Raw genomic sequence first — 12,278 nt, forward strand, 5'->3', positions numbered from 1 at the left:
CAGGAGCATTTGAAAGCTGCTGTCTATCAGCTGTCATACTCAGAGTATGGAGTGAAATTGGCTTACTGTACTTTAAGCTAAAGTTTTAACATTTCCGCGCTTTCCATAATATTCCCATTTTATATATGTATATATATATATATATATATATATATATATATATATATATATATGGGATATATATATGGGAATATTATAAATCTAGTCCTTGCAAAAAAAAAAATATATATATATATATAGACAGTGAAATTTTGCAGGGTATTCTTTTGGTCAGGTGTGCTCGATCTTTCAACATTACCCTAAAGAGCAGCAATTTCGCTTTCTGTTGTGGTTGAGAAGTGACATTTCATTGTCAGTAACTGCATTGTTCATGGATGTAGCCATTGTCATAGTAGCACACTCACAGTAGAGGAGAAGAACACTCACTTGCAGCAAGAGAGAAAACATTCACTATCAGGACATTTCTAGACAGAAACAGGGTTCATGAGATAGGAAAAGTCACGTTATATACCTAAAATGAAAGGTCTGTCAAATAGGATCAGAATTCTGTACTCAACTATAGAAAACATGTACTTGTCTCTATAACCAGAATTATATTGCTTTTACAGCAAAAGGCTTTCCTGCCACTCATTACCTTTATATTACTGCATCAACCCCCTTTATGACCTGACCTTTCAGGTATCTCATTACTGCAGCAGTGGCCTATTCTGCAGAAGAACAGATTTTCTTCCCATTTTGATCCTCTTACCGCCAGCAAGACAGAGAAGCCTGGGTTATTATCTAGCTTTAATGAGCCCCAGTCTTGTGTGTTCTGGTTTCTGGGAAACCAAAAATCTCCACTGTGGATACAGTTCTGAGAAGATCTTTAACTAACAGATTCATCTCAAAGGTCATGTAAAAAAAATCCAGAGTGAATTACATTAAATCCATATAGTGGTGTTTCTAGAACAAACAAGTTAATAAATAGTTAAATCTAGTCCTTGCAGTGCATACAGCCTTCAAATGGCTTACTTATAGTTGTCTCTAGATATTAGGATATTAAAAAAAATTACACATTTAGCAGCTCAATAACTGTGTAAGATGTGTGTATAAAAAGTGTTAGTCTATTCAAACTGACGGTGACTGTATGAATAGACTATCACTTTTTAGAATAGACAATCACTTTTTTAGACTGTATGAATGCAGCTTGATTGGGCTGGTTATAGTTAGACTGGGTGGTTTCTGCCACAGCGTTTTAGACAATCACTTTTTTTTTAAACATAATTGCTGAATACAGACTGAATGTTAAAAAATCTGACAGGTGCAGTATGACAAGTGTTGGGGAGTAAATGATTAAATGTAATGAAATTACATAATTTAATTACAATGTAACCTGTTACAGTTACAGAGAAAAAATGAAAATGAAACTTATGAAAATGTCAATGATTACAAATAAGGTTACATCTGAATATTTTCGCTCAGACACCAATGTTTCAGGAGTTTAGTATAGGCTTATTTGATAACTGTTTTATTTATGGATATGCTTTTTTTTTTTTTTTTTAAGATTAACTGTTTTTTTTCCCCAAAGCATTTAGATGCCAGTGTTTCCTGTCACAGCTATGCAAAGATTTGATTTAAAAAAAAAAAAAAAAAAAAAAAAAAAAAAAACAGTATCACAGCTATTAAACTATATCTTATGATTTTAAATCCTTATTTAACCTCAGAAATAAGTAAAAAGAGGTGTTAAAGTCTGATTTTGTGGTGGCTGTGCTTTAAAATTAAATTATTATAATCTTAATTTAACTGATGAAGGATTTTGAGAAGTCTGACAGTAATCAGTGTTGAGAACTACTGTAGGTTAACCCTGTCGGCATGGTTTAAATGTTTGAAAATGATTATCAGTTGAAAACATTTGTTAGAAATGTAGAAAAGTAATCAGAAAGTAATCAAATGTAATCAGTTACATTACTATAATAAAGCAACTTATATAGTTACACTACTTATTACATTTTAAATAGGGTAATTTGTAATCAGTAACCTATTACATTTACAAAGTGTCCTTAAAATGAGTATGAAAGGGCATGAGGTTTCTAATAATAGTATTATTACGTATTGAATAATGTGGTAAATTTAAATCTCTTGATGCAGACTGCAGCCCTGGTAAAGCAGACAACTGCTTTGGAAAAATCAATGCACTAGCAAACAGAGTCCAGCAGGGCCAGCAGCGCCCCACCCCCCTACTTCATCAAAGACAAATCTGATACAGACATGAGTGACTCTTCCTGAACCATATCACCGTCTCCTTCATCTTAATCAGGCCTGGTAGACTACAAAGCCCATTATTCATAATTCATGTAGGTCTGGTGGTTTTAATGATATTAAGCTGCTTCAATGGGCCATGTGTGGTTTCATAAAGGACCAGCTGGTGGTGTGTCATCTGTATACAGACAGATCTGCTCAGTTTCCATGTACATCTTGAAAACAAGGTCTGAGCCATCTGACAGACGTGCTGGACTGTGTCCTATGCCACTAAGCTTTGATTCGCTACAATAAATATAATATAGTGTTCAGCTCATCCATCATGCAACCTAAGCATTCGGGTACAACTAATGTTAAAGCATTTAAAATAAAGACATAATCCACAAGAGGTTGTGTGTTACAGTTATTTTACCACAGGTGCAGTAAGAGATGTTGAAGGCAAGAGCTGTGATATACATAAAACAATCCACATGTATAAGCACGTACACATATAGGAATCAAGGATTTTGTGAGCTTAATTTATTAAATAAGGACCGAGTCTACGGACAACAGGATGTAGCCTGTGATGTTGATGCACTTAAATTTGACAAAGCAAATAAATAATAACAATATAAACATCCTGAACAATTGTTGTGTCAAATGTAACAGACTGAAAATGATTATCCATAGTTTTATCTACACGATTATCCATAGTTTGCATGAATGTTACCTTTATGCAAAACAGCTATTTTATGCCTGGTAACAGGATAAAGGGAGGTTTTTTTTTTTTCTTTTCTCGTCTCTTGATATTAATAATATGCAATAATACACAATAATAGCCTCCAATTAAAGAACAATATGAAAAACATCACTGTAAAATAAATAAGATACTAATTTAATTAGTGTACTGTTTTGCTTGCAGCATCTGCCACGTATTATCCTCATATGCATCGCTGTTCAAAGGAATCAAAATTTTCATATTTCAAAGCAATGTTTTTTATTTACCCGCCTATCCCTGAGTGATGTAGTCATGTGACGCTCTGTGTGTGTGTCTATGTGTGTTGTTGTGATGGTAATCCAGTGTAGGATTGGTCTTCTGTGTAAATCTACACAGAGGATAACACATAAAACTTACTCTGTTTGACCCGACCAGATCTCATAAAGTAGATTAAATACTGTGTATTCTAGAACGTCTATTTGACAGAAACAGAGTAAACATATTGCCCTTTTCTGATAAGGATTCCTTCCTTAGAAAGCAATAAAAAAAAAAGTCATTGTGCTGTTGGTCGCTAGCAGACATTCCTATACTCTTGCTACAATATCAGTTGTATAATATAGTGGGTCATTGTCTGCACTCCTGGTAGTCCTTGCACTTTGCCACTCATTTGTATAAAGTTGAGTCCAGCCAATGTTAAAAAATAACAAAATTAGATACAATCCTTTATTAAATAATAAAAAATTATTTATTTATTAATTTATTTAGGGCTGGGTAAAAAATATTGATTTCTCGATTTTAATCGATTCTCATTTTTAGAAAACGATATTGATTCTTAAATCCCAAGAATCGATTAGTCTAGTCTGTTTTCAGTTGATGAATGAACAGAACTTAGCGCGCCTCCCATCCAATAAATCGCAATAATCTTTGTTCTTTGTTACTTTTGATATGAAGCAAAGTCTCAGATTTCAAAAGACGTCAATCTTATTATGAGATTCAAAAAATAAATACCGTTTTGGTTAATGTGACGTGACAGATTGCTTTAGCGCCTCAGTTAAAGAGAAGCAGCAGCACGAGCGCATGTGAACTGATCCTCTCCTCCACTTTAATACCAGTTACAGCGCAAAATAAACATGACTAATCATCTGAAGGTATGTTATAAGATACAGTACATCTTACCAAAATCTGTATCATGTCTCGTGTAATAGCTCAATCAGTGTTTCAACCTCAAAAATAAACGGCAATAAAACAGCTTCTAAACAATGTCACATAACGTCACATTTACCTCAGAAAAACATATTCAGTGACCATAAACTCATTAGTCAGCTAGAAAAGTGTACTCTAGAAAGCATTCTGATAAATATAGCTATGCTCCATTACATATTCATTATAATTTTTAATGTTCAATATTTAATGCATGTTTGAATAAATCAGTTATGACAGCCGTGATTTAAATGTTTATTTAAAAAACAAAAACAAAAAAAAAAACACGAATTGGAGTAGAAATATGATTATGTAATTCTAAACTTTATTTATAATAAAAACATCATTGAGTGTAATTTTAGTATTTGTATATAAATAAGTTCATTTAACCTTCAATATTATTATAGTAGTACCAAATGACTCCCATGTGTAGTTTACAGCATTAGTTGAGAGATTTTTTTCCTCTGTAACTGAAATACTACATCCAAAATAATCGATATTGAATCGAATCGAAATCGTATCGAATCGAAAGCATGTGAATAGTAATCAAATCGAAATTGTGAAAATTGTGGATATATCACATAAGTTCTTTCTTATATACCCTGGAAATCACAACTTCCCTCCAATCTAATATTATTAGTTTGCATCTACCACCACAACTTGAAGGACACTGGGAGGCTGAAGGTAAATCAGCTGTTGGGGCTGGTAGTGGTTTAATGGTGAGAACAAACCAAGCCTGCTTGGAGGACTTCCCCTTTCCGCTGGAGTCTGAGCTAGGCCCAACATGACTGCCCCTCATGCACAGGCCTCTATTTGTGCTTTTTCAAATAATCCAATATACACAACTCAAAACAAACAAAAACAAACAACAGGGCTCAAAAACAAACAAAAATGTTGGTATGTATGAGGCAAATACCCCAAACAAAAGCTGGCCCAGACATTTGCCCTAAATGTGATGTACAGTATTAATAGATATATGTTAATAGATATTGACATTTGTAGCACACTGTGGTTCTCTAAATAATCGTTTTCTCTGTTCATCCAATTGTCAGAGAGGGCAGTGAAAAATATCAGTGTAGCAAATTAGCTCAAAATAAATATGAATAATTAATCATAACTAGTTATAATTAATTATTAATATTTTAATCAGTTAATAAAATTAACTTAATGTAATAAAATTAATATTACAATCAATTAACCTGTTGTTCAATGAACACACAGTGTTAATTGTTTATTAATTCTAAGAAATGTTCATTTCCAGGTTATGGGAAATGACAATCTTATTCTACTAAAAGCCTGTAGTCAGGACCGACATGAATAGGGACTCCTGTATATGAGCGCACAACACAGACAACCTTACGTGTGAAATGAACAAGACTTTATTAACTAGACTAAACACTTAAACTACTCTAACATTCACACACATACATGCATACAGTTTACCAAGAGAGAGAGGGCTAAAGCAGAGTACAGGAAGCAAGAGGTTACAGCATTGTTGTACATTTCAGCAGATCAACAGCCTTGAGCAAACCATCAGTTTAGTTTTAACAGGCCCTTCTTTCAAAGGGGTAAGGATACTCAATGTATCCGATAATGAGACTAAGTTTGATACTTGCATGTCTCTCCAAGTTAAATTAAAACTGTCCTGATGCAATTTGTGGAGGCTTCCGTTGAATCTTTGCTGATATTTTCTTGATGAAAGAGAACCAGTTGGATTCAGAGGATCTTTGGTGAATGGAAGGTCTAGGCCGAGGCCTGGCACAAGCTTGGGGTTCCTTAGAAGCTTCTAGCTTCTTACAGCATCATCTTGACGTCAGCATTTGTCAGTAAAAGAAAAGAAGAGGAGGACGAGCAGGAAGAGCAGGGGTTCCTTGTGATCAGTGAATATAAGGGGTGAAGATGTCACACCCTCTTGAGGTGTCTGAGCCAATAAGGAGTTCCCCTTTCAGAGGGAAGTTTTACGAGTCTTTGTTCTGTAGCAAGATATTAGCATAAGACACTGGATTGGATGAATGAGAGAATAACCTTCTAGCTTCCTATAATTCTAACATGTCACAGAGTTAGTAACATGTAACATAAATTACCAAATAGGAAATTAAAGTTGGAGTCCGTAGATACCAAACATGCTGCCAATGTGATCTCAGTTAACTATACATTTGCAACTATGGAACATTAATACCAAAATAGTTCAAAAGAGAGAATTAATACATAGAATAAAGCCTATAAAAGGAAAGTCATGAGATGGGAAAATTGGATACATGTTTATACATTTCCCAAGTGGTTATATAGAGAATACATAGGATTAAGAGAGTTTATTTGTCCTTCTCAGGAAGAATGAGTCACTAGTCTCTCCAGAATTCTTCTGGATCATAAAAGTACCATATAACTGTAACAGGACACCTAGGTTGGCCTGTGTGCTAGCAACATTGGGATGCTGGTTACAGTTTTAGGGGGATGAGTTCAGAGAACTTTGATAGTGAGAGTGAGTTTATGGGTAATTCATTAAATACAATGAATAATTGTGTGGCTGATTGGTCCAGACGTTACATCAGCATATTGCTCTTAAAGGAGTAGTGAAAATTATGCTTGATCATCACAGTGTTTCCCATACATTAAAGGATTAGTCCACCTTCAAATAAACTTTTCCTGATAATTTACTCACCCCCATGTCATCCAAGATGTTCATGTCTTTCTTTCTTCAGTCGAAAAGAAATTAAGGTTTTTGATGAAAACATTCCAGGATTATTCTCCTTATAGTGGACTTCAATGGCCTCCAGACGGTTGAAGGTCAAAATTAGTTTCAGTGCAGCTTCAAAGGGCTTTAAATGATACCAGACGAGGAATAAGGTTCTTATCTAGCAAAACGATCTGTCATTTTCGAAAAAAATGTAAATGTATATGCTTTATATAAACAAATGTCAACTGGAATTATACTTGGATTATATACTGATGAGTGCTGACTTTATTCTGTGGATTATATATGGACAACTTCTCCAACTCATCACTGGCTACTCCTACTGCTGGATACTGATCTCTGCGCTGCTCCACTGTATCTTTCTACATAGCTGGCGAGTGAGTCTCCACTCCCTCGTTTAGCTATCATGGACAGTACTTCTGGGTGGTCGGTTAACCCTGCCATTCAAACTGACTGATAAGGTGTTCATGCTGCGCTGATTGTGCATTAACATCTAACCATGTTTTTCATCACTCACAACATCTCAGTCCCTGCTCTACTGAGGCTATGCCCATACAAGTGCGTTTTCATTTTAAGACAGTGTTTTAAAATGAAAACGATCCTCGTCCACACTGGCGTTTCCACAGCGTTTCAGAAAAGATCTCCGTCTACACTACTCAACCAAAAATGCATGTCACATGACCATTCATGCACACTGGGCATACGCGTGTACAAGTGTAAACAGAAAGTTGTTTGTTTATTCTGCAGTTGGTTACTAGGACAGTCTGGCCGGTACAACAATGAGCATGATGGCGAGGGAAAAAAAAGGATCTTTGTGTGGTCCGATGATGAGGTACACAGTTTACACGATTTACATGGCTGTCAAGGTTGGTCTGTTATTGTCGTCTTCTGGTAGCGTAATGGTCATATGATATTGGCTTGACGAATCAGGGAAGGATACACAATGATCCAGAAGACCCAATCAGGGAGATAATGTTGGTAGCCATGCATTTGTTTTCAAAAGTTTCCATTTTGTTCCGTCTATACTGAAATGCAACCCCTAACTAAAACGGGGTCTGCAGCATTTCCAAAAGTCTCCATTTTTGCTGGTCAAAAACTGTGGTGTGGACGACAGGCGTAACCGTAGCAAAAGTTTTAAGACAAACAGCACTGAGAAAGCCCCCAGATGACACCCAGCTCTATATTCGTTCCCAACGCACTGCTCCTTTCCCTACCAACTCCTTTTCAGTTTGTATTGATGAAATAAATGCAAGGATGACCAGTAATTTTGTCAAACTAAACACTGATAAAACAAATCTACTTCTGGTTAGACCTTCTCAATTTATATCCTATCTCTGTGTTGACAATACTGATATTGCTGGTTTCCTAGTTCGACCTTCCACCACTGTTAAAAACCTTGGTATAATTATCGATTCTTCCCTCTCTTTCTCTCCTCATATCTCATCACTTACCAAATTTGCTTTTTTCCACCTTTGGAAGAACTCTGCAGCCAAGGTCCTCACACATACCAAGAAATCCGCACACTTTTCTCCTGTTTTACGCAGATTATTGGGTAACCATTTGTTTCTGTATTTAATACAAGGTACTTCTCATCACATTCAAGGCTCTCTATGGTCACCATATGTTTTTCTGATCCCTAGTCTCATGATCGGGTTCGCGTTTTGTTATGTTTCTCTAGGTTATATTTCTCTACACTCATTTCTCTACAGAGTGTACATTTATGCCTGTCTATTTGCCTGCTGTCATGTTTATTGGTCAAACTACTGTAAACCTTGACTTATATAAAATAAGGCGCTATGTAAAATAATCATTATTATTATTATTATTAATAAATATGTGCTGCACAGAGACACAAAACCTCTGCAAATACCATAACATAGAGCTGAAAGAAGCAAGTCGTGACTGTAGAGACACTGAGATCAGATCAATATTACAAGAGAAAATAACATCCTGGTAGATATTTACATTAAAACACAGCAAGAGCAGCAAACTCAGGTTGACTAGATGGTCATGTATTGCATTGTTTTTGCTTTGTTAATATTCCCACAGGCAGCTATCCACATATTTTGCTCTTTTTTAGCTGCTAATTAACTCCCACTCTAATCAGAGCGAAAATGACGATGATCCACAGCTGACTGCTCTAAACACATTACTGAGGTCACAACAACAGCACTGAGGTGGAGGGCTACAGGGACAGATTGGTTGCCATCGCGTTTCCGCCTGTTATCGACTGTTTTGGTGGTGATCCCCTTGCTTTCCAACTCTAAGCCATGCATTGACTGTCCTTCTTTTCCCTCTTTCTGTCCTGCCGGTGCTGGTGTAGTATGATGTTTGTGACCTCTAGGTTTATCCGTGCATATCAGCATCTGCCCACTAGGGCTGGGCCAATACATCGATTCTCGATTTGCGATACAAAGAATCTGAAGCAATTCTGATATTTTTCTGATGTATCGCGATTCTCGAATCGATTCTGAGCTTAGTGTTAAACAGAAGATGGCACAACGTGCTTTAGAGACATGCATACTCTGCTTGCTTCCAGTTCCTTTACACACACCACTTAAACCTAAAATAATCATTCATAAAGTTCGAAAAAATCTTCTTTAGCACTTCTTAAGATTATCTTAAGAATAATCTTCAAATAATCCATGGTGCATCAGGGTCAGATATGCCTCTCTTGTTAACTCCTTTCTTCAAAGCAAAACCACCTGTGTTTCCCTTAACCTCTTATATAACACACTAAGAGCAGAAAGAACCCATCCACCATCAGACCCACAAACACATATGCAGTTAAGTCCCATTACTTTGCACTGTGTGTAGTATAAAACCCTGAACATTATTACATAATCAGCACAGCTGGTGCTTGTTTCATTTGAGATTAAAGCAAGAGAGGAGAGCAAATCTACTGTATTACTTCCCAAAGATTCGGTCACAATGCCCGCGAAAAACTGAGGGAGCACTAACAAATTATTTAAACCTTTAATTTACTTCCCTTTTTTAGACCATTAAAGGTCAAGAGTTTCAGTAACACAACAACTTTACCTTGTCCAACAGAAACGAAAGGGGAAAATCGTTTGTGGGACAACCGCTAACAACAGAACAGGTTGTAAATCTTATCTGTAGATGTCGCAACCAATATACAACACAAAAGCATGTTTCATAACAAAAAATTAAAGATTTATAACTTTCTTATATACCATTATTTAACTCAATTTAAAAAGTTTCATTATGCTGAAATTAACTTAGTCTTACATACTGTTACCTACTAAACATTTTCAGTCTCTATTCAAGGGAACAAGAAGTCCAGTGTAAAACAATATGGTCAACCAACATGATACAGCAATCAGGAAAAGAGCAAAGTGTCTACTAGGAACAATCACATAAACACACTCTTTTATTGCCCACCATGGCATGGCCTTTTCCTCCATGACAAATAGGCCAGTAAAGCATAACGCACTGCAACCCCAGTAAAATAATTAAGAGCACTTAGTGCACACACAAATGCTTTCTAAGTAATGAAGCATGTGGTAACATACACTCCTAGCCATAACACACATTGTCAGATGTGGTGTTCTGTACAAAATCACATGGCTGATGTCACAGGGTATACACTGTAAGACCACGCCTATGCCCTAATGAGAAGGATGACAATGATAATGTGCAAGGAGATTCTGGCATCTGACACTATAGTAATTTAATTTACAGTCATTATTAACTGACCCTGATGACAGGAGAGCCATGTTGTTTGGTTTGAACTATAATTAGTGATCATTTTCTCATAAAAAGCAGGGGGTTTCAGTCTTTTAGATGACACTGGAACCCCCAATATGATCATTCTCATGTGAGGGACACCAATCCTAAAATTTAAAAGGCGTCTATCTTTTATAAACACCCAATTTATACACAGGAAAAAAAATAATATTAATGCAGTGTTACATGTATTATTTATTTATTTGTTGTTTTTATTTTAATCTAATTTATACCAAATTATTTATGTATTTATTTTAATCTAATCGATATCTTATTGTTTATTTTTTACCTGTTTTACAGTTTTTCTCTAGACTCCCCTGTGGACCTCTACCACAGTTTAAGAACCCGTCATAGACTACCACACTAAACGAACTACAATGTAAAAATTTGGTGTACCATGTCAAGTTTAAAGAAGAAATGTCTGTGTATTAGTGTTTAATTTTATTAGTTTGGCAGGAAGGTTACAAGAGTGTGTGGTTTCAGCTTGTACTAGCAGTAATCCAGATCATCCTGTAGTGTCAAAGAGAATCAAGGTTCTTCAGAAAACGACAACATTCAACAAGTTGCAACTGAAACAACCATGACTGTAAAGATAATTGCCGCTGGTCAATATTAGGGATGAATGAAGACTGGAGGGAGTTGGAGTTTGAAATCAAGCACAATAGTCAGATTTGTATTGCATTTACATTGCTCTTCGTGTTTACTGTGAGGGATTTACCTGTATGACACCTGTTTCCGGATGGTGAGGTGTAAGAACTCGCTGTTCTCTGCCTGGATTTCAGGACTGAGCGCTCCTCCTCCTCCTCTCCCCACTGCCAGTCGTTCCGTCCCGTTCCCCGAGCACTCATGCTGTTTTAAAGTTGTGCCGCTGTGTCCGGTTTCAGAAAGGAACACGTCCTCCTCCTCCACCACGTCTTCCAAAGTCGGCGGTATCACGACCGTGGTCGGTGAGTCTGCTGAGCTGTGCTCAGCGCGAGACGAACCGTCAACGGTCGCGTCCGATGCTTCTGCCATTTATTAAACTAACTTAATCACGGAGGAAAGTGTCACACTAAGAGATACAGCCAAAGTTAAGAGGATATATGTATATAAATAGCAGCGGAATTGTTATTTCGAGGAAGTTTGTGATAGATTTGACCATCACCTTCCTTTACTGTTGAATCTGCTTTCGGCGGTGCAGACTACGACCACCTCGAAACACACAGCTGACTGTGTCACGAAGCCCCGCCCACCTATACTACCGATTCAAGATCAGCCAATCATATGAGAGAGTGCCTATAAGCCCTGCCCAACCTAACCACAGCTGCAGGATCAACCAATCATAAGAAAGAACTCTCTCTAGCCGTGTCTCTCTCTCTCTCTCACACACACACACACACACACACACACACACACACACACACACACACACATACACTAATCCTGAACAACAAGCTCAGACTGGCACAGAATCACAGCACTTTAAAACAAACCTCAGGAAAGATCAAATTCCATTTACTATCAAATCCTTTTGATCATTGCAACAATATTGTGTGAGAAATATTTGCCAAGTTTGTCAACATTACAGGTCATATTGACACTAGGGAGGCCTAATAAAGGGTCAATTGTCAATGTTTGAGCCTGTTTGTGTGAAGAAGGAAGTGTGCCTTTGTAAATAGAGCATTGTTTTCTATTTGAATAGTATGCGTGTGTGTGTGTGTG

At 36.7% G+C, this 12,278-nt stretch overlaps 1 protein-coding gene across 2 annotated transcripts in view; it reads right to left on the bottom strand.

Annotated features, from left to right (window-relative positions):
• dgkza (diacylglycerol kinase, zeta a) overlaps positions 1-11,813 on the bottom strand; it is a 118,206-nt gene extending 106,393 nt beyond the window's left edge. Inside the window, exon 1 of one of the 2 annotated variants that reach the window (XM_048184906.1) lies at positions 11,296-11,813. In XM_048184906.1, the coding sequence (XP_048040863.1) occupies positions 11,296-11,591 (296 nt within the window). In that variant the 5' untranslated portion in view covers positions 11,592-11,813. The remainder of the gene's footprint in view (positions 1-11,295) is intronic. The other variant, XM_048184908.1, reaches the window with a different exon arrangement.
• Positions 11,814-12,278: the final 465 nt, after the last annotated feature.

This window comes from Megalobrama amblycephala, linkage group LG3 (genome assembly GCF_018812025.1).
Source record: "Megalobrama amblycephala isolate DHTTF-2021 linkage group LG3, ASM1881202v1, whole genome shotgun sequence".
In the NCBI taxonomy this organism is placed as follows: domain Eukaryota; kingdom Metazoa; phylum Chordata; class Actinopteri; order Cypriniformes; family Xenocyprididae; genus Megalobrama; species Megalobrama amblycephala.